Source organism: Coccinella septempunctata, chromosome X, assembly GCF_907165205.1.
Source record: "Coccinella septempunctata chromosome X, icCocSept1.1, whole genome shotgun sequence".
Classification (NCBI taxonomy): domain Eukaryota; kingdom Metazoa; phylum Arthropoda; class Insecta; order Coleoptera; family Coccinellidae; genus Coccinella; species Coccinella septempunctata.
Genome location: NC_058198.1, coordinates 22851188 through 22873060, shown reverse-complemented (window position 1 = coordinate 22873060; position 21873 = coordinate 22851188). Strand labels below are relative to the sequence as shown.

General features: G+C 36.4%; 2 protein-coding genes across 3 annotated transcripts; both read left to right on the top strand.

Moving 5' to 3' along the window:
• The first annotated feature begins 528 nt into the window (after positions 1–528).
• On the top strand, positions 529–1646 carry LOC123322404 (G2/M phase-specific E3 ubiquitin-protein ligase-like). Its single transcript, XM_044910350.1, has 3 exons — positions 529–1046; positions 1232–1495; positions 1600–1646. The coding sequence occupies exons 1-3, from the start codon at positions 572–574 to the stop codon at positions 1644–1646; spliced, it is 786 nt and encodes a 261-aa protein (XP_044766285.1). The 5' UTR covers positions 529–571.
• Positions 1647–12619: 10973 nt separating this feature from the next.
• LOC123322175 lies at positions 12620–13875 on the top strand. Of its 2 annotated transcripts, XM_044910043.1 has the most exons (4): positions 12620–12961; positions 13187–13387; positions 13442–13690; positions 13767–13875. In XM_044910043.1, the coding sequence occupies exons 1-3, from the start codon at positions 12874–12876 to the stop codon at positions 13645–13647; spliced, it is 495 nt and encodes a 164-aa protein (XP_044765978.1). In that variant the 5' UTR covers positions 12620–12873; the 3' UTR covers positions 13648–13690; positions 13767–13875. The 2 variants fall into 2 exon arrangements, with proteins under 2 accessions (XP_044765978.1, XP_044765976.1); XM_044910041.1 differs by having other exon boundaries at positions 13187–13690.
• The last annotated feature ends 7998 nt before the right edge of the window (positions 13876–21873 follow it).

The window sequence follows — 21873 nt, the reverse complement described above, 5'->3', positions numbered from 1 at the left end:
CCAGACATATTTAAAGAATTAGTAGCATAAAAGGAAAATATTAAAACAGTTATGAAAATATAATATTAGGAACGATACATTAACCAATAACATTAAAAATATTAATATAATATAATAAATGACGACTTACCTTTCTACTTACCTGCATAAATCAACCATCGAGATAAAGGCTAACTGCATTCAAACATTCTTTCAATCACTATTCGAATTGGATGATTCAAGAGGTCTGAAATACATAAATGAAATTATTTTTAAACCTGTATCATGTTAATCAGAAAATACTTACGTCGTACTATCACATCAAGGATATTGAACAATAACTTTCATGCACTTGTATAAAAACCTTTGTAAACAATCACAACACGCACACTAGCTCAAAGATGGATGATAACAGAGCGAAGTTCAAAATTCAAAACACGGCACCGGCCACCGGACGGCAATTCGATGTTTTGCGCATGCTTGGCGGCCATTGAAGGTGCCACCAATCAGAAGCTGCTTCTCAATTTCTTACTTTAGTTTCATTCAGTTCAATATATATCGAGGTGATATATTCAATTGCTGTATTAGAGCAATGAGTAGGAAATCCTTTGATCCATTTAAAAAAATATCAGTAATATTCACTGACTGTGGTGGAATGTCAGAGGGAGCTGTGGATATGGGAGGTCCAAAAAGAGAAATGTTTAGGCTGGTTCTTAAATATTTAGAAGAATCGAGCCTCTTCATAGGACAAGAGAAAAAGTTTTTGAGGCTCAACATGCATTCATTAGAAAAAAAGGAGTATTTTTTTGCTGGACGGATCATTGCACTCAGCTTGTTGCATGAAGGACCAGGGCCACACTTCTTCTCAGAATCTCTCTACCAAGCCATCACAAAAGGTATTGACACATGTGAACCGTCGGATGAATTTATAGAAGAGGAAATCAGCAATAAAATCAACAGAATAAACAATTTTGATCCCGATGAGCTGAAGGAATATGTGCTAGAGGAGCAGATATTTTCAATTGCCGGATGCTGCATTTTAGATGACAAAGAGAAGTTGATAAGAGGTACACATAGACCCATTTTTGTTTTGCTTTTTATAAACATCTACATATATTGACTATCAATATAAGTAATGTTGACAAAACTAGAATATGTACCTTACTCTATTGTTAATATTGCACTCTGTGAAGAGGTGCAGGGATAATAACTGCAATAGATATGTATTTTCACAGGCCTTATTTTATTTTAGATTGCTTGAGATTTTACAATATACATCGTGTACGACCTGCACTAGATCAATTTATGGATGGATTGAAAACAGCTGGGATATTGCAGCTACTACGTGAACATTCTGAACTATTCCATCAGATCATGTGTGGAAATAAAACCCAAATTTCTTCCCAGATAATGGAAGAAATATTCGAATTCCAACTATCAGAACAAGGAAGTAATAAGCGGAATTTGGAAAACCGACTGAGGGCTTTCTGGTGCGATTTCCTGGTGGATTGTGAAGGTAAGTTGTCTGAAGTAATCCATTAGACAAAAATATATGCACTTAATTAACAGTAGGATTTGGAAGATTTTCCGGTACCATTGAAAATTATTTATCTATTTTAGTTGCTTTTATCAGTAATTTGAGGCTAGTTGAAAGCGTTGATCAGTGATATTGAAGACTTCTTGACAGCTTATTCAAACAATGAATAATTAATTATTCTTAATTCTTTAGACAATTTTGAACCCATCAAGAATTACAATATTTACTTCCAAGAAGGCAAATCATTTGTAGAATTTTCACATGATGTGATAAAATACCCCAATACCCAGCTTTCTGTACTGTATTTACAGATATCAATTAGAAATTCCAATTTTCAGTATTGTTTAATACATAAATATAATGTACATAATGTATATAATGTCATCCATAATGATAACATTACTATTGATTAACATATTCAGCTTCACAAAAGCAGGATAATAATAATAATAATAATAATAATATGTTTATTAATTCCAAGAAATTACACCAAATAAGATATAAAAATGGAATAAGTCAAAAAACATATTGAACAGGAATCAAACAGACAAAATATTAACATTCCTATCTCCTACAGTACGAAATGAATTCAGATAAACTGTATGGCTCTGATTTCAAAATAAAACAATATAAAGATTTCTTAAAATCCTTATCGCAAGTGATCATTCTAATAGTTTTTGGTAGAGCATTGTACATAGATATTGCCATACATTCAACAGTTCTCTCCCTTAGTATTGTCCTATGAATAGGTACATTATAAGGAAACATTCTTCTGGTGTTATTAACATTTTTGTAATACTCAAAATAATGAATTCGTTTTCTAAAAAAAAGTAAGAGCCTATATACATATAATCCATACACAGTGAGTATATTATTTTTTTCAAAATTTCCTCTACATGATTCTCTATAACTCAAACGTAACATAGTACGCAATGCCCTTTTTTGAACAACGAAAATATTTTCCACATTTGATGAACTACCCCAAAAAATTATTCCATATGAAAGTATGGAATGAAAATTTGCAAAATAGACAAGTTTGAGCACATCGAAATTCACTTGACTTCTTAACATAAATAATGTGTAACATGCAGAGCTTAATCTGGTCTTAAGTTGTTCTGTATGAGGTCCCCATTTTAATTGACTGTCAAGAACTATACCCAAAAATTTCACATTATCTTCAACCACAACACAGCTATCAAGAATATCCACAGTTTCAGGAAAATCTAATTTGGAATTATCACTATGAAAAATCATACATTTAGTCTTCTCAATGTTTAGGAAAAGATTATAATTACATAACCAAGTTTTTACCGAGTTAACCACAATATTGCAAACATCAACAGCGTATGGAATACATGAAGATCGGGTCAAAATATTTGTATCATCTGCAAATAATCTCATTGAGGTAGTATCCCGGGACGGCATTGTAGACTTAACTGAAAGAGCATGATTTGTTTCAATGCTTTTAGTCAAAACAGCTGGTGATTTTACTTCAGTCCGAGATGAGGGTATACTCTTCATCATCCTCTCAATTAGAGGTTCACATTCACTTTTGATCGCCTTAGGTAGAGAATTAACATAAATTATGAACAATAGAGGACCAACAATACTACCCTGAGGGAGTCCTAAAATTGTTTCAATTTCATCCGAGACAAAGGTTTCACCATCAGCCTCCAGAACTACCCGTTGTTTTCTGGACTTCAAATAGCTCTCTATGAGTTTGAGTTGACTATCTCTGATACCACAATTATCGAGTACTTCCAAAAGCTTCCGATGATCAACACAGTCGAAATCCTTCGAAAGGTCCAAAAACAGTGCCATAGGAATTTGTCCTTGCTCCAGAGCAAGAACAATCTCATTTATGAGCTCAAAAATAGCGGTTTCAATATTTTTATTTTTAACAAAACCATGTTGACATCCAGAAATAACATTGAATTTACGAAAAAAATTGGACATTCTATTGCTTAAAATCTTTTCGAAAACTTTAGAAAATGAAGAGAGGATGCTTATGGGCCTATAGTTGTTAAGGTCATTTTTGCTACCTTTTTTATGTAGGGGTTTGACTATAGTAATCTTCAGATTATCCGGAAAAATACCCTCCGTGAAAGAACGATTGATTATAAAAGTTAATGGTTCAATGATAAAGTCTATCGATGCTTTTATCACTTTCATCGGTATCTCATCATGGCCCCATGATGTATTGGTTTTCAAAGATTTCACAACTTGTACAATTTCGTCCTGCGTAATATCAAACATGAAAAAAGAATTATCAAGTTTGCTCTGAGAATTAGGGATAATAGATCTGGTTAAACCTTCAGTTAATTTGACTGGAATATTTGCAAAAAATGTATTGAACCGACTTGCCAGAGCTGAGTGGTCGCTTTGACCAAGAGATACCTCGTTATGAACTTTATTCTTGGTTAGAGAGTTAATAATCCTCCACGAAGCTTTGGATTTATTTTCAGAATTTACAATAACCTCGTTGAAATAATCTCTTTTCGTTGTGGTCAAAAGAGAATCATATCTCCTTTTGGTGGACCTATAGACATCCCTGAATTCTGGTTTACAGAATGATATAACATAAAGTTTGTCTAGGGTATCTTTCAGTTTTTTAATTTCGGGAGTTTGTCTAAAAACACCAGCAGAAACCAGTCGAATAGCAACTTTAGGAAAACACAGCTCAAAAATTTCCGAAAAACGTTGGTGGAAAACATTCCAAAGTTGACTAGGATCAAGTTTGCTGCCGTAAACATCATCCCATTCCATCAGTGACAGTTCCCGTAAAAACCTCTCAATTGATTTGTCATTTATAATTCTTTTCTTTACAAATTTATTCTTCATTTTGTCACCGCAAATCAATGTGGAGGTAAACTTCAATCCTGAATGATCTGAGATGTGGTACTCAACTACATTAGTATTACCGCTAAGGGAGGTGAACACATTGTCTATACAAGAGCCAGACACAGGACGTGTTGGCTTAAAATTTGTAATTCTGACATTGAAATTCTCCAACAAAGACAGAAATTCTCTAACATCAGAAGAAGAAGACAGAATATCTAGGTTAAAATCTCCTACCAGAATATAGTCAGATGTCTCCGACAAGCAACGCTCAAAAATTTCTCTTAGGCATTCGAGGAACTGTACAACATCGGCTAATGGCGGGGTATTAGGCCTATAGATACAAATAATAAGCATTTTACAGTTTTCCATATACAAACTGGCAGCACAACATTCAATGACATTAGGAATACTTAGTGAATTATAATCTTGCCTATCAGTACACTTCAGATTTTCCTTGCAGTAAATTGCAGTTCCACCATGTCTTCCTTTCAAACGGCAAAAACTTGAAACAAGCTTGTAACCCTCCAACATGCCGGCTTCGAGTTCATCTTTGGATTTCCAATGCTCAGTTATCGCCACTATGTCTGCACCCTCTTCCAGAGCCATCAAGTGCAGCCTATTGAGAGCAGTACCCAGAGACTGGACATTCTGAAGGAGAAGGCAGAAATGACGCTTTGCAGCACAATGCTTTGATACTATGCCATCAATTGATTCTCTCTGGACTTCTGAAAAAATTGTTTATCAAAGGAAAATTCCCTCAAGACTATACCTTCCGGCCAAAAAGAATCGCTGAAGACCTCATCAAGAGCTTCCTTTGATGGGAGACCAATACTAAAAGCAGAGTTTTGGCCAACTGTGTTCAGTTTCTTCACAATTATCTGATCACTTCCAGGTACACCCTCCAAAAAAGATTTTATATCCATTTCAGAAACTGATTTTCCCGCAATTCTCCCAACATAAATCCAGCGCCTCCGGATAGCACCCTGTATCGGCACATTCTGGTAAACTGCTTTCTTACCATAGTGAACTATTTTCGCCGAGTTGGCAGAGTATTTTTGCTTTCCTTTTCGAACAACTGTAGTCCATTCCTTCTTCTCATCATCCGGTAAACCAGCAGATCCTCCAGCTACAGGAGCCACCAAGTGTTGAGACTCCTTCAATCTGAGCAGGGAAGTCTCAGATGACACAGCTTCTTTTCTAACCATAATCCCGTCCGAAATTATCGAATCATTATTTTTACTTAGACCGCCCGTAGAATTTGTCACATTGGCAACGTCGGATTTCTTTCCTTCGTGGGTCTTGGATCGACTGTTGTTGTTGTCATTTTTTGTAGGTGTGCTCAATAACTTTATGATGTATTCTTTGTCCTCAATAATCTTTTCTTGACGATACAATGCCTGTTTCAGGTAGCTTACCTCCAAAGTAGCGAGTTCCAACTTATTCTCAAGCGATTTCGCGCTATAATATAATATAATTAATATAAATCCAGTATGTCTAAATACTAATAATAACGCTAAAACAACATCAAACTAATGTTCTACATAAGCACTACTACCAAATACTTAAATTTCTTACTTCTTTCATATTATATCTTCCTTGTGCAGAGTCAAAATTTGTATTCAATTTCTTCACCAATGCTCCATCTAAATCTAGAAACACATGAAGTGTTTATGAAAAAATATATTCCAAATATTTAAATTACATTATTATTGAATGCAGTATACTTACATACAACTAAAACAAGGAGAAGTGTAATTACCAAAGGAAGTCTTCAATGCTCAACATCCCACAACCAAGAGGACTAATTATTTTTTATAGCATGTAACTATGTAATCAAAGTACCATACACTCTGTTATCTGTGCATGCCTTTTCGATAACCCCTCTTAGGTTTTTTCAGCTCTTGCTCGTAACGTGAAAACGTATACCACTTACCACACCAAACAGGTAAAGGCATGGAGTTTTTTCTTACCTCCATGGCCCATGAGTAAAGAACTATTTTCCCATCTTCATGCTCCAAACAGGTACTTTCATTCACTCGCTTTCATTTATAACTTGACAATTAAAGATTATAGAGTTAGGTTACCTAACCTCTCTAATCTTTGTTGACAATGACAACTGTGAATTGCTCCCAAGAGTAACAACTGTTACTCTTTGTAGAAGTTAGCTGTTATTGTTATTATACCGTCACAGCTAGTGCTATCTAGAAGCCACTTTCCCACTAGTCTTCTTCTCAGACAGGGTTGCCAAATGATCTACTTTATTGAAACTCGCATCGGCTGCGCCATCTCTCGGCGACGTGGAATAGTTCAAATTATAAAATATTTAGATTTCACGCCGTTTGGGTCAAAAGTATGTCTTAAAATATATAAATTATTCTAGTTGATATATTTGTCAGTTGCGGTGATATTTACTATTCTGGGCGAGGATATATGTATATTTGGACTAAAAATATAAATTATTCGCTGAAATACTTTTGGCCCAAACGGCGCCTCATATTGTACAATTAAAACAACTAATGAAACTAATACTAAAGGAAAAAAACCGGTGAATACAAATCACAATATTGATAATGTTGACACTGATAATATATAGTTGATATCACATTATACATATGACACGCGCCGAGTAAACAAGTATCCGTGACGTGCTCCAGAAATTTGTTAATACAAAATAATAAAAAGGTATCAAGTCAGATTTTACGGTAGAAAATGGCTCCAACTAGGGCTCAACAGGAGAAGTCCGAGTTGAAACAACTAATTAAGGAAACAATCATGGAAGTATTTACCGATGAAAATTTTCTTGCGAATTTGTTCAAGTCGATAAACGACAAATTCGAGAACCACAGGAGGGAAACCGAAGAAGTTGTACGGAATTTACAAGTTAAAATCAACTTTCTTGAAGAAAAGGTGGACAGAAGTGAACAAATTCAAAAAATAAATAATATTTGTATACATGGAATTCCCGATGAAAAAGTGGAAAACATCTTGAATAAGGCTGTTGACGTTCTCAAGTGTTCGCTTCCTAACATATCTATCTCCGATATACAGGCTCATCGGATTGGGAAGGAGGTAAAGGATGGTAAAAATCGACCAGTAATTATTAAATTTGAAAATAATGAGAATAAAATGACAGTCTTGAAGAACCTCAAGAAGTTTAAAGATAGGAAAGTGTTCGTCTGCGAGGATCTAACAAGAAATCGACTCGAGTTGATGAATGAAACGAGAACTGTCTTTGGAAGGGCTAATGTATGGTCTTTCAATGGTGTTATTTTTGCGAATATCAATGGAGCTGTGAAGAAGATAAGAAACTATGAGGAGCTGAATAGTCTGAAATAATCTGGGTTCGAAAAGTCGAAATTATTTTACCTTGTTTGTTTGTTATGTTTTTTTTTTCCTGAAATTGTTTTCCTTTTCTGAATCTGCTTGTCAATTTTGCATATAATATGTGGAGAATCGTCATGGATAATTTTGCATATTTTGTTCGCTTTCGGCACTTTGAGACTTGTTCATTAATTTGCTTGTTTTTCTGTAATTTCATACTATTTCATATTTCCATAGAGATTGATAATTTTGAATTTCTCGATGCTGAAGAGATTGAGACCAAAGAATATGAGTCCTTGGAAGCCTTAAGGGCTGAAAATGTCTCGAGAGACCATAATTTGAATATTGTACATCTGAATATTAGAAGCTTGAATCACAACTTCGATGAACTATTGATTTATTTAAATGATTACGGTATAGAAAATATAGATTTAATTGTTCTCTCGGAGACGTGGAATTTACATGAGACCGGTTATTTTAATATTCCAAATTTCAATGTACTATATAATAATTCTAAAATCAATCAGAATGACAATCGAATACGAGGAAAGCATAATTGAACTAACAGAGACTGAACTAGTAAGAATGACCTTCGATGTAGAGGATATTGCTTTCGGAGTTATAGCTTCATATAGACCACCTTCTATTAATAAAAACTTGTATTTATCGGAATTAGCTGAAGTTTTATCACAGATTAAGTTTCAAAAGCAGAGGGTGGAATTGTTCATTGGGGATATTAATATAAATTTATTGGAAAGAGATGATTCAACTGCTTTGACTAGTTTGAATGATTATTTGGGTCTTCTGAGTGGATTTGGGTTCAGTTCTTATATTAATAAGCCTACAAGAGATATTGAATCGCAGAAGCCATCTATTTTAGATCATGCATTTGTGAGGACCGGTCGAGGAGACATTGGCGTTAAACCGGCGGTGATTAAATTAAATCTAACCGATCACAATATGCTTTTTCTGAGTTTTCTAAGTTTCAGCTTCAAGGAGCGAGAGGAGGAACAATATAAGTTAAACATACAAACAATAATTAACTATGAACAGTTGAATCGAACCCTTGAAGGGGAGAACTGGCAGGAAATTTTCGCGGAACGGGATCCTCAAGTGGGTTATGAGCAATTTTTGTCTAAATTCAAAATGTACGTCGAGCGACATTCGAGGTTGAACGTTATAACAAGTAGGAATCGCAACTTGAAACCATGGATCACCCGCGGATTGATCAATTCCATACGTCACAGGGATTTTCTTAAGAAGAGATTGAAGAATAATTCTGATTCGGAAAAGGTAAGAGAATACAGAACATTTAGAAATCAACTCAAAAAATTAATAAATATCACAAAGAACAACTTCTATAAACAAAAAATCTCAGATGCACAAAATAACGTTAGGAAGGTTTGGGAAACAATTAATCAAGCTACTGGCACTGAAAGGAAGGCGAAAAATCCAAAAGTTTCTTTAGAAAATGAACAAGGTGAAGCTCTGATAACAGAAAAAGATGTAGCAAATTATTTCTGCAGATTTTTTAGTAGTATCGGTGAACACATGGCAAGTAAATTGAGAAAATCTGATGAGGTGCCAATTCAACGCATATATAATTGTGATTCTTTGTTTTTGAATCCAGTAACGGAGAATGAAATTACAAACATAGTTAATCATTTAAAATCAAATTCCTCTCCCGGTCCAGATGGAATTTCGGTGAGACTTATCAAGAGCTGTCATCCTTATATTCTGAGGCCACTTGCACATATTATTAATTTATGTTTTGAGAGGGGCATGATACCAGCACATTTCAAGGAATCATTCACAATACCCATTTATAAATCAGGCTGTACGAAAGAAGCAACTAATTATAGACCTATAACACTTATTAACAATTTCGCTAAGATATATAACATTGCTTGAAGTCTCGATTACTAACTTTTCTGAATAAGAATAAAGTTTTGAGCGATAATCAATTTGGCTTTCGGAAGGATATCAGTACTGAGGACGCTATTCTTGAGCTTATGAAATCAATTATTTCAGCAAGTGAGAACAATAACAAGTCCTTGGCCATCTTCTTAGATTTGGCCAAGGCGTTTGACACTGTTAATTTTGAAATTTTGTTGAGCAGACTTGAAGCTGGTGGGGTCCGGGGTACTGCTCTGAATCTTTTTCGTAGTTATCTTTATGGAAGGTTCCAGGTAGTGAAAATTGGACAGCATGTGAGTGACCCTTTTCTGGTTTCAATGGGCGTCCCGCAGGGCACCGTTTTGGGGCCGATATTATTTTTGGTATATATTAACCTTTTGGCGGATCTGAGGATGGATGGAAGGGTTATTTCTTATGCCGATGATACTGTCGCCATCTTCGAGGGTCAAACTTGGGCAGACGTCTTCCTGAAGGCACAGCTGGGCATGCAGTTGATATATGGGTTCCTGAATAATAGTCTCTTAAGTCTGAATAAGACAAAGACAAAATTTATAACTTTTTCTGCTACGATGGTAGATCAGCCAAATATTGATTTCTTGAGGATACATGAGGCGGACTGCAGGGATTTCACAGAGTGTGATTGTGGTGTCATAGTTAGAGACAACGTGGTGAAATATCTGGGAGTTGAACTCGACCAGCATTTAAACTGGAAAGAGCATGTGAATAGCCTTAGGATTGTGGCCCATAAAATGTACAAACTTTCATTTATATTGGATAGGAAAAAATTGGTGTACAAATATGGTGCTTTTGTCGAGTCTATTCTCAGATATTGTGTGTTAGCGTGGGGTGGTTGCTACAAGAATGCCCTTGATCCCATAGAGAAAATGCAAAATAACATTTTGAGGATCATATTGAAGAAAGGGCGTCTTCACCCAACCGCCTCACTTTACGAGGAAGCTAATGTCTTCACTGTAAGAAAAATTTATTTATACAGGTCGATACTCTGGACTAGGAAAAATTTAGTAGTAAGATGTTCTCCTGGCCCAACGAGAGGAGCAAATCTTCCGGTGATTCCCCTTTGTAGAACCAATATCATTCAGAAGAATATTTTCTATTATGGACCAAGATTCTATGGCCTCTTGCTAAGAAATATTTTGAACGAAACAACTTTGTCGTCGTTTAAAGTACAATCGAAGAAGTATATTTCATTAAATGCGAAAGATTTTTTGAAGTTTTTTTGATACCTAGCTGAATTTTAGCCGTTTGTTCTTTTTTTTGTCTCTGAAATGATACGATATTTGGTCTCGGTCTCTCAGTTATTCGGTTTTCTCACGTTTCTTATAAAAGGTTAAATTATTTTGCGTAAAACGCATCAATTTGCACAGATACCTTGGGCTCTCGTGATTCGGTCACACACGAGCGCGAGCTCAGGTGACGGGTTGCTGGGGCTCGAGGAAAGAATAATTTAGGTAGTTTTTAAATGTATACCTGATAAATGGACTGTGTGAATTTGTTATTGTAGAGAAGGGAATAAATAAATAAAAAAAAAATATCAGCAGGATTCCGGAGAAAGCAGCTGAGGGAGATATGCACGATGTAAGACCACCGGAAACCCATATGGGGCCGTCATCATTGCATGAATCATCAATACAGAGAGATATGGCAAATACCAGTGAATTTTAAACTGTTAAACACAGGAAGAAGACACATAATAAAAGTAACAAGGAGAAAAAGGCTATGATAGATACAGGGAAGTCGAGGGTTTTGGAGGGAACTAAAAATAATTACTGGAATATAACAGGAGCATCGACAGTAAAAGAAATTGACAGAAAAGTTTCTCTATTTGTCTCAAGAATATCTGCTAAGTCCTGAGGCTTTCTTTAGTATGGTAAGAGAGAAGTTTCCGGAGGCTGAATGCCAAAAGCTACAGTCTAAACGCCCTGAAATATATACTTCCTTCAAAATTATCATTGATGAGAAAAATGTATCAAAAGCAAAAACCAGCGATTCCTGGCCGAAGGGTGCATATGTTTCTATTTTTTTTCGAAGGGGTGTGCCGACGAGACCAAATGTGGTTTAGTCGATAGCGTTGGTCCAGCATATTTGAATAAGAGAGAGGATATATTTATTAATCTTATGCACTTGAACATCCAGAGTTTAAAAAATGAATTGAACGATCTGGAATGCATGATATACTCACAATCAGATGAACTCGATATAATATTCCTGACCGAACATTGGCTATCAAGGGCCGAAACTAAGGGACTATGTATGGACGGTTGGTATTTGGGACACGCTTACGCCAGGACGACTTTAACAAGAGGGGTATCCATGATACTTGTGAAAAATACCAGAGCTGTTCACGATTGCCCTACAATAGAGAAAATACGCAATCTGTCACTGGAGCTTCACTGCGAAATATCCGCAGTAAACTTGAAATTCGATAAAGCCAATATTATATCTGTATGTGTGTATTCCACTCCTTCCACAGATTTTAACTTGTTTATTTCGAATTTCGAGTCTTTACTAAATGTTATGAATGTATATTATGATAAAGTTGTGCTATGTGGTGATTTCAATGTTAAATTTGATACTTGTACAGGTTCCGTTCCAGACCGACAAACAGAAATTTTGCAGTGTCTCTTGTCATCCTTCGGTTTTAAACAGAAAATTTTTCAGCACACCAGGAATCAAAATTGTTTAGACAATGTTTTCACCAACTTTGACGTCCAGAGTGAGTATGTGGGTGTTCTGCCGACAGGGTTTTGGGACCATGACGCGCCAGTACTGAGTTTCATTCTTCCAAATAAATTTAAAACTTATACCTTTAAGAAGATAAGACCTCTGACTTCTGAGGAATTTTTCGAATTGCATGGAACTCTAGAGCGAACAAATTGGAATTTTGTTGATGACGATGGATTAGATATTGGGAAGTGTGAAAAATGCTAAATGCAAGCATGAGAGGTAAGGAAATTGCCGGTCGTCATTAACGGAGAAGGAAGATCCAGTTGATACGAAAAATAAGATATTGGAAATCGAAAATTTATATCTCAAACAACTTATGAAGGAAATGACAGAGAAAAATCAAGTTCTTATGGGCGCGTTCCACTAGGCGCTCACAACGCTCACGACGACCTAAGGCCGTTCCACTAGAAGATCACGATCGCCCGCTTCGAATCGATGTCGTCACGGATGGCGTCATCGTTTTCGATCACGACGACCCCTCTCTGCTCGTTGGTCGAAGTGGTCGTTTGTGAACGCGTGGCGCTAAATTTAAAATGGATTCTATACAAGTGTTCGATGAAGAGCGAAATGTAATGTTCGAAATTTATGTGCCGGAGGAATTAAAAAAACGGGCAGAAAGCGGTAAGTGTGTTATGGTAGAATGTTTTTCATGCATTATTATTTGGTAAAGATGTTGTAATGATGGAAATTGATAATGTACTATTTTCAAGCTGTTAGAAGCACTATACAAGTATTTCGCATTACAATATCAAGGGTGGATGATGGCAAGACGTGTAATACTTCAAAATACTCATTTTTCATAAAATGATGTAATTAAGATATAAATTTTTGGTGTTTTCTATTCAGATTTAGTGTTTGCGTCCCAATTGGTGGCCGAAGCTTTAAAGGACAGTTCGGATCCGGCAGAGACAACAACAGTGCCGGCGAACCCAACAGCAGGTTCAGCAACAGTGCCAGCGAACCCTGCAGCAGGGCCAGCAGAGAGAACAACTGTGCCGGCGAACCAATCTGCTGTTCCTGCTGCTATCGAGGAAAACGTGGATGATGGTAATTCCCATAAATGTGTTGAATTAAATGAATACTCATTAACTTTTTTTGCAGTCTCTATGTGTAGGTGGAATACACCGTGCACTCTTCTCCTGCTGGAAACCTACAAAATATTTGAGGACAAATTTGTTAATGGGAAAACTTCCCACAAAAGAGTATGGGAGGAAGTCGCCAATAATATAAAGGAGAAGGGGTTTTTGGTGACAGGGCCTCAGTGCTCTTCGAAATTGAGAGGCTTAAAAAAAACATATAGACCATAACAAAAAAACCGGAAATGATAGGAGACAATGGCAGTTTCTAGATGTAAGTAACGCTTTATTGATATCGAACCCGGAATTGAATGAGCATACAAATTTGAATGAATTATGCATTTTTCCAGATAATGGATGAGATTTTTCAAACGAAGGCTTGGGCTCATCCAGTTTCGACTGCATCCTCCTCCGGAATTGTGGTCACCCGAGAAACTGGCAGTGAGGACTCCACATGTGCACAAAGGCACAAAGTGAGTTGAATAATATAAAAAGTGAATTGACAACAAAATAACATTTGTATTGGTTTCAGGGTCTGCAAAGCCTAACATACATTCATTGATGGAGAGACGATGAGACAGATGAGAGATGAAACAGAAGGCTCATGAAGCCAACAGAAATAGGCGTCATAACGAAAGGATGCAGATGAAAGACAAATTGTCGAACGTTTTGGAAGAAATATCGAGAAAACTCGGTTGAAAATAAATACTTTGAACATATTGAAGTGTATTTTTGATTAGTTTTAAGTTGGATTTCAAAGAAGCGATTTCCTAAAGACATAATAGCATTCATTGTATTGAAACTTCATACACATATTCCATCTCTAAAACCCGTTTGTAACAACCGAGAATTCTCTAACAAATTTTGGTAAGAAAACGGCAGAGATTATTTTGTATGCAACTGAACAGAGAATTCTACCGAAAGTGCGTATGTAACAGTAAAGAATTCACGGTAGATGAAATCTCGAGTAAATTTTCTAGAGAATTCTCGGCTGTTGCAAACGGGCTTAAGGAACAAATTATAATAGAAATTACATGGGTGGAGAGAGTGTTCAAGAATGGAGTCAAAAAACAAAGCTGTATTTCTATTTCCTATCAACACTTTATTCAAATGCCCAAAGTATTCATTATAGTACCTCTTTTGTGAATTCCAGTGTTTCTGCTGTTATTATTTGGCAATAAATTTTCTTCATGATTCCCAGAAAGTGTAACAATTGTCATTATATCTCCTCGATATACAAATGTTATGTAGAACACAGCATGCGATTACATATTTTGCCATTAACACGTTGACTGTCCCCATTCTAATTTTTTTTTCACCCCCCACGTCCAACACATTTATCCAAAGAGGAGGGTTACTTTCGAGTGATAAAATATATATTCTATGAAAAATTAATTCTGTAGCCATTTAAGGAAGTGTTCTTGTTCAAAATCTTCAAGTCCAATGGAAGGCTTGATGCTGATGTTTCTTGAATCATGTATGATTAATTATGATTGAGGTTATCAATACATATTTCTACAAGACGTTCAGCCCATATGAACCGACCACACTGCATCGTTCATGAAAAGTAACCATATTTATCTTGAACGTTAAATGAATCAACGAATCACTTACGACTCATGGACTCCTGGCGAAAATCTTTATGTATCATATGTGATTCATGGGACAGTCAACGTGTTAATCGATCCTAGTCAGGGGAAGACAGTGCAAGAGGCTTCTCATCCTTCCTTTTAGAGTCCCAATACACTTTTCTACTACCATTCGGGTTGAAGAATGACGATAATTGAAATTCCTTTGTCTCCTACTCAAATGTCCATTATTTCTATAAGGAGTCATCAAATGTTGATGGATTTCATATGCAGAATCACTCAAAATATGACTATCCAGCAGGAATTTATGGTCTTCATTCAAATAGTCTACAACTTCTGATCTTCGGAAAACCCTCTGATCATGGAATGAACCAGGATGTCCAGCATAGCAATGTGTAATCATCATCTGGTGATCACAGACAATCTGGAATGAAAAAGAATGAATGATGTGAAAATGCAACATGCATAGAATAATATTGATTGCAATAAGTTCATCTTTCATAAAGTTCCTCTCATATGATTCTGTTATCTGTCTATGTAATTCCTCAAACAAGAATGGCGAAGAACCCTTTTCAATGAGTTCAACATTGACAGCATCATATTATTATTCAAAACCTGCAAATGAATGGAGTGGAATCCTTTTCTATTCACATAATCAGCAGGATTTTCTCGTGGAGCATTAATAGCAATATGTGTTCCATCAATTGCTCCAATAACTTTAGGAAACCCATTTGCTCTTTCAAAACCTTCCATCACATCTAGAGCTCGTTGTCCATTTGGCCACTGAATGAGTCTTGGAGCTAGTTTAAACAATGCGTCAGTTACTCGTCGCACTGACCTCACAACAGTTGCTTGTCCTATATTAAATCTATCGCATACTGATCTGCAACATAGTTTTACTCGTTAGAAGAATATTCTTGAAGAATATATCCTATAAGTATTACCTATGGAGTCCATAGTTCCCATTTTCCACAGGGCTATCATCAACTGAAGATGAGAAGAAATTGTTGGATAGCCTGGCTCAATCCTCACGAGGACTTCCCTTATAATTTCAATCAAATGATTGAATGTTGTTCTTGTAAAAAAAATGTAGATATATTCGTTTCAGTTATTATTGTTAATGTTTACCTGAAATGAATTGGAACAGGTCAAGAAGATAATGGTTTTTCCGGAAATGAAAGAAAAGTATGGCTCTATATTTACCGAGTTAGTAGAAGCACATCAGATGAGATGATCAGAAAATACTTAACAAAGAAAAGTGGATTTCAACAATCGAAAATAATGGTTAAGGAGATTCCTTCACAAGAACCAAGGTTGAAGAGATTTATGGTATCTGCACCTCTGGAAAAGAAAGATGAAATGTATCAGCCTGAATTCTGGCCATCAGGAGTTGGTATCAAAAGGTTCGATTTTAAAAGACACAATGAATTTCTGAAGAATAATGCTGATTTTTTATAAACAAAGAGACAAATAAAACAGAAACAACAACTGCAGAGAAGAGAGGCTGTGATAAGATAACTATTTTTCATCAAAATCTTAGGTCAATTGGAAACTCTGTAGAACAAATTGAGGACATCATCAACACTAATGAAGATATCAATATCTTATGCTTATCAGAACATTGGAAATCGGAGGAAGAATTGAAAAACTATAACTTCCCAGGCTTCATACTTAAGGCCCAATTTTGCAGAGAACATGGTGAGCATGGTGGATTGCGATCTATGTTCACCATGATTTGAAAAGTAAAAGAAGAAAAGATATAAACCAGGTTTCAGTAAAGGGCTACTTTGAATGTGCGGGTATCGAACTTCAAATTGGAAAAGACAAAATAGTGTGTATGGTGGTTTATAATGATGGTAATACTGACATTTTAACTGAAAGATTAGACATGCTTCTTACTAAGTTTGAAAGGGAAAATGCTCAAGTAATATTAACAGGAGATTTCAACATTAATCTTTTTGAGGAATCTCAAAGAAAAACGGAGTGGCTTACATTTCTGAGTTCCCATAACATTAAACGTACAATATTTGAGGCAACAAGAATAACTAGTTCAACAGCAACTTGTATAGATGGTATTTTCACCAACCTAACCATACCTTGTTCCAGACATGTCCAGCATGGTCACATTTCTGATCACTCAGCACAGACTATATCTGTTATGGCTCCAAGAACTGAAAGAATTTTCATTTGGAAAAGACTATATTCGGCACAAAATATGGAGAAACTAAGAACAAATTTGAGCACCCAAAACTGGTCATTTTTGCTAGGTATAGATGATGTTAATGAGCAATTCAACTGGTTTCACAACATTTTTTTACAGCATCTAATCAAGCTTGTTCGCTCAAAAGTTTCCAATACACAGGAAACATAAGCATAAGAACCCTAGCACAAAGCAGAAGCAAATGAAAGATAAATTAGACATTCTCTTAGTATGTAGTAGAACAGATAGCAGTTTTCAAGATCAGTACAATAAAGCCAAATATGAATATGACAAGATATTTCTACAAAATAAAAGAGATGCATATCAAGAGATAAAAGAGAGATCAGACAAAAAAAACAAGGCAATATGGTCAGTTGTAAACTCCATCAAAACTGATTCTGAAAAAAAAATTTTTTCCCTTTGAAAGGCAATTTTCTGGAGATCTCGAACAAACTCAACAAGTACTTTACAAACCATGCCCTGGATATAACAAAAAACAACCCATTTAAAAATCAAAGAGAAAGAATTAAAACTCACATTAATGAATCAATGTATTTGAAACCTGTTGGTCTACAAGAACTTGAAAATATCATAAAATCTTTGAAAAATAAACAGACAAGTGGAGTTGATGGTGTATGCAACTACATTATAAAGCAAACGTCGAGTGAGATTTTGGAGCCTCTAGGAATGGTGCTGAATAATTCCATAAAGAAAGGAGTATTTCCCGACAGACTGAAGCAAGCCATAGTTAGACCCATTTTCAAGAAGGGAGATGTGAATGAGTTTGGAAACTACAGACCAATCAGTATTTTACCATCTTTTTCAAAAGTATTTGAGCGGGCCATTTATAACCAGATAATGGCTTTCCTCATGAAGAACAGAATATTCACCAAAAATCAACATGGTTATTTGAAAGGAAAATCAATCCAAACAGCAATTTTCAACTTTGTAAGGAAAATAACGGATGCCTTTGAAAATGGAGAGCTGGCCCTGGGTCTATTTCTGGATCTATCGAGGGCTTATGATTGCCTCGATGTTGATAAGCTCTTGCACAAGCTGGAAAGCTATGGAATTATAGGACCAACACTGAATTGGATAACATCATATGTCAGGAAACGTACTCTGCTGGTGGAGATATTTTCAGATGGAAATAGGATACGATCAGATACAGAAGAATTGAAACTTGGAGTGCCACAGGGAAGCATTGCAGGACCGCTTTTTTCATAGTATACCTGAATGATTACTACTTGAACTTTCATTGGAGTGAGGATAAAGTTGATGTTGAGGACTATGTCGATGACAAGAATCTGCTTGTGATAGAATCTTTGTCGCCAGATCTCAAGATATTAGCAGAAGAAGTCCTACAAAATAGTGAAGAATGGTTTGCTAAAAACAACATGGTGTTGAATAAGAACAAAACTAACTTGGTTTTATTCCACCCTCCAAATTCCAAGTTGGAGGTTCCCAAGCATATGACTCTGAATTGTAGCAAGTATGAAACTTCACAGAGCACCAGATTCTTAGGCCTACACATCGATGAGGAACTGAATTGGAAACAACATAAAGAACATCTGAGTAAGAAAATAGGACCATCCATTTATGCATTCAGGGTAATTGCCAAATATCTGAATACAAGAGTACTAAAGTCAGTCTATCATGCAACCATTGAGGCAAAGCTTTGATTTGGTATTGTTTTCTATGGTTCAGGAAATGTTTCATCTGTGTTTATACTGCAGAAGAGAGCGATAAGGATAATGGAAAATTTGAAGCCCAGAGAATCATGTAGGAGACACTTCAAGAAGAATGGCATACTAACAGTGTATGCATTGTATATACAGGAATGCTTAATGTTCCTTCATAAAAATAAAGATCTGTTTTTCCAACATTTTAATCTCAAGAAGAACCATAACACAAGAACACTGGCATTCAATCTGCCAAAATGAAGAAACAGAGTGTAGATGTCTGAAACTTTTAAATAAATTGCCTAGGGATATACAAAGGATAAAAACGCTTAAACTTTTCAAGAAAGAAATTTTCAAGCTGCTGCTGAATATGGAACCATATAACATGGAGGAGTTTTTTAGAGGACATTAATCCTATTTTTTTAACTGACACTATTTCATTTCTTTTCTTGTTTTGTAAACATGAACTGTTTTGAAATAAAGAGCTATTATATTATGCTATTATGACTTTAGCCTTGCGGCTTTCACACTCCTCTCCAGAGGAAAATTCACTTATCCCAGATATCTCAGATATCAAAAGGATTAAGCTCTGTTGGAACCCTTTCCAGGTTTTCGGGCTCGTGGTGGTGGTCGGGTCCGGGTCGCTCCTCGCCTCCCTGCTGTAGGTTGGATTCCTGCTCCACCCGCACTTCCTGTCGGAGCAGAGGGTGTTCCTCTGCATTCCCCATGTACTTGCGTACAGTTCTCGCCGTTCCGAGCAGTACCGCCTTCTGCATGACTCTATAGATATTTTCGTCCAACTGAAGTTTCCTCAAGTTGTCTAGTAGTTCCTTCGGTATCAGGCCTGTAGATGAAATGACAATAGGGATGGTCTTGATATCTTTCAGCTTCCACTGTCTTCTGGTCTGTTCCTCGAGATCTCTGTATTTTGAAATTTTTTCAGTGTGCCTATCTAGAAGATTGTTATTATTTGAAATTGCCACGTCGATGAATAGTGCTCTGTCCTCATCCTTATTGAGCAATATGAGGTCTGGTCTATTGTGGGTTATTTTTCGGTCTGTGAGAGCCGTGCGATCCCAGTAGAGCTTGTGATGTTCGTTTTCCAGCACAGCATCCGGATGGTAATTGTAATAAGGAACCTTTTTCGAAGTTAGAAGTTGGCGTTTTAGTTCCAATTCTTGGTGAAGAATCTTGGCAACAGCATCATGTCTATTTTTGTACTCCGTACCCGCGAACTTCTGACATCCCCCGGTAATGTGCTGGATAGTTTCATGTGTCGCACAGCCACAACGACAGCTATCGTCCGCCACTGAGGCAGCCTTGGCGATGTACTTCATGTAATTACTTGTTGGAATCACCTGTTCCTGGATGGCGAGCATGAAGCCCTCTGTCTCAGGAAACAACCTTCCGGAAGTCAACCAGTAGTTCGACGCAGATATGTCGACGTAATCATGGATGACCTCGTTCTGGTGCCTCCCATGCAAAGGTTTGCCAATCAGTTTCTGCATTTTACTTTCTGCAGAGTGTTCGACGGTTTCCAAGTGATCCTCTTGTAGCTTCAATGGTGTAGAACTATCAGCAACACAAACTACTCGATGGAGTTCTGACGAAGCTGCCTTGCTCAAGAAATATTCTCGAAGTCCTTCAATTTCCTGGCACATACGGTTGGACAAATCAACAATTCCTCTATCCCCAAGATGTCGTGGCAGCTCTGTCCGTTCTATTGAGCTTTTGGGGTGATGTTTATTGTATTTAGTCAGCATCGTCCTTATTTCTCTTTGTAAAGCTGCTAAATCGGTGGTCGTCCAAGAGATAATACCAAATGAATAGCTCAGCGCCGAGCAAGCGAAGGTGTTAATCGCTTTCATCAGATTCTTGCTGTTGAGACCAGTTCTCATCATCCTCCTCAATCTTCGGGTGAACTCCTCCGTTAATTCTTTCTTCATCTGGGTCTGATTGATTTTTCTTGCCTGTTTTATGCCTAGATACTTGTATGTGTCTCCTTCCTTTAATGCTTCAATTTCTGCACCTTCCTTGAATTTGAACGTACCATCTTCTATTTTCCCTCTCGTTATGTTTATCAGTCGACATTTTTCTAGTCCAAACTTCATTTTGATGTCTTCCGAGAATACTTCCACCATTTTCAGCATCAGTTGCATTTGTTTTTTGGTAGATGCGAAGAGTTTCAAATCGTCCATGTAAAGGAGATGATTCAGTTTCATCATAGTTCTACTGCCGCTCTTGATGGAAAATCCGTAGTCCGTAGAATTCAATTTATGAGACAAGGGATTCGGGGCCATGCAGAACCACAGAGGACTCAGCGAGTCTCCTTGGAAAATTCCGCGTCTTATTGGAATAGGTACTGTTGTAATGAAGCAATCTGCTGCTTTCATTTGAAGACTAGTACGCCAGGTTGACATGGCGTTTTTCAGGAACTTTACAATATTGGGATCCACCTTGTAAATCTTCAAGATCGTCAAGAGCCATTCGTGAGGTATAGAATCGAATGCTTTTTTGCAGTCTATGGACGTAGCGTAAAGATTTCTTCGCTTGGAGAACGCTTGATAACGCTTCAGATAACTGAATCCACTATTAGTTGTCCTCAATACTCCCTTGAAGGAGTCTGATATAGACTCCGAAACGTTACAACTTAGAATTATAATTTCAACGTTATTTATTTTGAGTTCATTGTCAAGCAACAATTTTTTCTAGTTAATTTGCTCCTGACAAATTAGTGCAAGAATTTACGCAGGAGCAAATCGTTGATTTCATTTTTAATTGATTTTGATTCAGAGATTGGAAGTGAAAACCGTAAAAAGTTTATGAAGAAATGCAGAATCCTCCCAGAATAAATTTAAATCGATATCAATACAATATGTTGGAGAACTCAACAAAGAGACAAACACTACTGGATCTACTGAGATCATATAACTTACAACAGACAATTTATAAACCAACAAGAATAACACATGTATTGATAATATTT

What these genes read in the sequence shown, in the direction of transcription:
- LOC123322404 (XM_044910350.1), top strand. Translation starts at nt 572, where the DNA reads ATGAGTAGGAAATCCTTTGATCCATTTAAAAAAATATCAGTAATATTC. An exon ending in CAAAGAGAAGTTGATAAGAG is followed by an intron (nt 1,047 to 1,231) that starts GTACACATAGAC and finishes ATTTTATTTTAG; the next exon opens with ATTGCTTGAGATTTTACAAT. An exon ending in TTTCCTGGTGGATTGTGAAG is followed by an intron (nt 1,496 to 1,599) that starts GTAAGTTGTCTG and finishes TATCTATTTTAG; the next exon opens with TTGCTTTTATCAGTAATTTG.
- LOC123322175 (XM_044910041.1), top strand. Translation starts at nt 12,874, where the DNA reads ATGGATTCTATACAAGTGTTCGATGAAGAGCGAAATGTAATGTTCGAA. An exon ending in AAAAAAACGGGCAGAAAGCG is followed by an intron (nt 12,962 to 13,186) that starts GTAAGTGTGTTA and finishes TTTTCTATTCAG; the next exon opens with ATTTAGTGTTTGCGTCCCAA.